The following is a 3,097-nucleotide window of genomic DNA, read 5'->3' on the forward strand; positions in this document are numbered from 1 at the left end:
CAGCAGCAGCAACAGCAGCAGCAGCAGCAGGAGGAGCAGGAGCGAGAGGGGGAGGAGGAAGAAGAAAAGAGAGAAGGAGAAGCAGCAGGTTTGCTGCTGCCTGCTGCTGATGTCTCCTTGTCTGCTGCTGCTGCAGCAGCACGTGTTGCTGCTGCAGCAATTGTTAGTGAGGTGCAGCAGCTAGAAGGTTTAATGCAGGAGGAGACAGCAGCAAAGGAGACACCTGCTGCTGCTGCTGCTGCTGCTGCTGCTGCTGCTGCTGCTACCACAGCAGCAACAGAACTGCAGCAAAACCTCTCCCTGCTGCTGCAGCGCGGCAGCAGCAAACCACGCACAGGTACAGAAACAAAACAGAGACAAAAGAGAGACAAAAGAGATAGAAAAAAGATATAAAAAAGAGAGAGAAAAGAGAGAAAAAGAGAGACAGAGAGAGACAGAAAGGAGACAGAGAGAGACAAAAAGGAGACAAAAGAGAGACAGAGAGAGACAAAAAGGAGACAGACAGAGAAGAGATAGAAAGGAGACACACCCAAGCAGAATAAACAGCCATAGGATTGCTGCTGTTGCTGCTGCTGCTGCTGCTGCTGCTGCTGTTGCTGCTGCTGCTGTTGCTGCTGCTGCTGTTGCTGCTGCTGTTGCTGCTGCTGCTACGACCACACATATAAGAGACACCTGCAGTGGCCTTCTTCAATTTTCGTTTCACCTGCTGCTGCTGCTGTTGCTGCTGCTGCTGCTGTTGCTGCTGTTGCTGCTGCTGCTGCTGCTGTTGCTGCTGTTGCTGCTGCTGTGTCCTGCAGCAGCGAAGCGTGCTGCAGCCTGCCGCGTGTTGCCGCCTGCAAAGGAGGGAAGGTCTCGTGCAGCAGCAGCAGCAGCAGCAGCAGCAGCAGATCCTGCTGCTGCTGCTGCTGCTGCTGGCCTGACGCTACCGAAGTGGGGAATGCTGCAGCAGCAGCAGCAGCAGGAGCAGCAGCAGCAGCAGCAGCAAGAGGAGGAGCCGCTGCCGTGGCTGCATAGAATATGCTGGGAGATAACGGGCGGTGCTGCTGCTCAGGCGAGGCTTGAGCAGCAGCAGCAGCAGCAGAAGCAGCAGCAGCGGCTGGCGCGGCGGCTGGAACCGCAGCAGCAGCAGCAGCAGCAGCAGCAACAGCAGCAGCAGCAGCAGCAGCAGGATGTCCCTGAAGAGCTGCTACCCCTATGCCGAGACACAGCAGGTAGGGGGACGGGTAGATTTTGCTTTTGTTTGTCTTTATTTTTTTTTTCTTTTTTCTGTCTCCTTTCTGTCTCCTTTCTCTCTTCTGTTTCCTTTCTCTATTCTGTCTCCTTTGTCTCTTCTCTGTCTCCTTTGTCTCATCTGTCTCCTGCTGCTGCTGCTGCTGTTGCTGTTGCTGCTGCTCGTTCGCCGCTGCTGTTTGTCTCCTCGTGCTGCTGTTTGTCTCCTGCTGCTACTACTACTACTGCTGCTGCTGCTGCTGCTGCTGCTTATCTCTTGCTGCTGTTTGTTTGCTGCTGCTGTGTGTCTCCCCAGAGCTGATGGCTGCAGTGCTGAGCACAGTTGCTGCTGCACATGAGCCTGGAGCAGCAGCAGCAGCAGCAGCAGCAGCAGCAGCAGCAGGAGGAGCAGCAGCAGCAGCAGGAGACACAGCAGCAGCAGCAGTTTCTGACAGTCTGCTGCAGCTGCTGGGGCCCTCCAGCGTAAGCGAAGTTCACAAAATAGCAGCAAGAGGAGCAGCACTCGTTGATGCAGCAGCAAGGCTGCAGGCAGCAGCAGACAACAAGCAGCAGCAGCAGCAGCAGCAGCAGCAGAAAAGGAGGGGACCCACACTTATTGGAGCTTCGGTGCGTTCCCTTGCTGCTGCTGCTGCTGCTGCTGCTGTTGTTGTTGCTGCTGCTGCTGCTGCTGTTGTTGTTGCTGCTGCTGCTGTTGTTGTTGCTGCTGCTGCTGCTGTTGCTGGTATATCGCCTTCTGCTGCTGCTGCTGCTGCTGCTGATGCTGCGCCCGCTTCTTCTGCTACTGCTGCTAACTCATCATGACATACCCTTACTTTTCTCTTGCTGCTGCTGCTGCTGCTGCTGCTGCTGCTGCTGCTGCTGCTGCAGGTGAAGTTTGCTTCTAATAAGAAAAAAGGCGATGGGGCCTCGGGGCCCTCGGGGGCCCCCCGCAGCCTTTTGGGGGCCCTGGCGGATGCTGGGTACATGAAGCCCCCCAAACCCCCCAAAACAAGTAAACTCCTTGCTGCTGCTGCTGCTGCTGCTGCTGCAGTTGCTGCTGCTGCTGTTGCTGCACTTGCTGCTGCTGCTGCTGCTGCTGTTGTTGGACTTGCTGCTGCTGCTGCGATTGCTGATGCTGGTGCTGTTGCTCTTGCTCTTGCTGCTATTGGTGCTGTTGCTGTTTCCACTGCCCTTGCTGCTGCTGCTGCTGCTGTTGCTGCTGCTGAGCAGCGCCAGCAGCAGCAGCAGCGGGCTGGGTCGCTTCTGCGTGTATGCTGTACACGTATGGGGTTTAGGGACCCTATACAGCTTCGTAGTTCAGTCTCTAGGGTTTAGGGTTTATTAGGGTTTAGGGTTTAGAGTTTGTGTTGCATGCAGCGAGGGTTTTGTTTGACGAGAATTGCGTGCTGTCTCCGCGGGAGCTTGTGGGGTGTCTCCCCGCGGGGTCTACAGTAAAAGACAGCCCCACAGCTCTTGAGGTTTTTATACCCCCACCTAAACCTGAACCAGTATGCTGCTGCTGCTGCTGCTGCTGCTGCTGCTGCTGCTGCTGCTGCTGCTGCTGCTGCTGCTGCTGGTGGGGTTGGGGTTGCTGCTGGTGGTGGTGCTGCTGCTGGTGCTGCTGTTGCTGCTGGTGGTTGTGGTGCTGCTGCTGCTGCTGCTGCTGGTGTTGCTGCTGCTGGTGTAGTTGTTGGTGCTGGTGTTGCTGTTGCTGCCGCTGGTGTCGCTGTTGCTTCTACTGCTGCTGCTGCTGCTGCTGCTGCTGCTGCTGCACCAACCTAAATACACAAAAAAAAAACCTAAAACAACTAAATAAACAAGCAAGCCTCCAAACCCAACCCCAAACCCCAAACCCTTAAAAAAAAAAAAAAAAAAAAAAAAAAAAAAA

The 3,097-nt window shown here is 55.3% G+C and overlaps 1 protein-coding gene across 1 annotated transcript in view; it reads left to right on the forward strand.

Annotated features, from left to right (window-relative positions):
- EMH_0007790 (uncharacterized protein) overlaps nt 1–2,664 on the forward strand; it is a gene marked incomplete at both ends in the record, with an annotated part of 8,028 nt that extends 5,364 nt beyond the window's left edge. Inside the window, 5 exons of the mRNA XM_013498128.1 lie at nt 1–337; nt 798–1,211; nt 1,526–1,836; nt 2,098–2,478; nt 2,587–2,664. Of these exons, the coding sequence (XP_013353582.1) occupies nt 1–337; nt 798–1,211; nt 1,526–1,836; nt 2,098–2,478; nt 2,587–2,664 (1,521 nt within the window). The remainder of the gene's footprint in view (nt 338–797; nt 1,212–1,525; nt 1,837–2,097; nt 2,479–2,586) is intronic.
- Nucleotides 2,665–3,097: the final 433 nt, after the last annotated feature.

This window comes from Eimeria mitis, genomic scaffold, assembly GCF_000499745.2.
Source record: "Eimeria mitis Houghton genomic scaffold, Emh_scaff320, whole genome shotgun sequence".
In the NCBI taxonomy this organism is placed as follows: Eukaryota; Apicomplexa; class Conoidasida; order Eucoccidiorida; family Eimeriidae; genus Eimeria; species Eimeria mitis.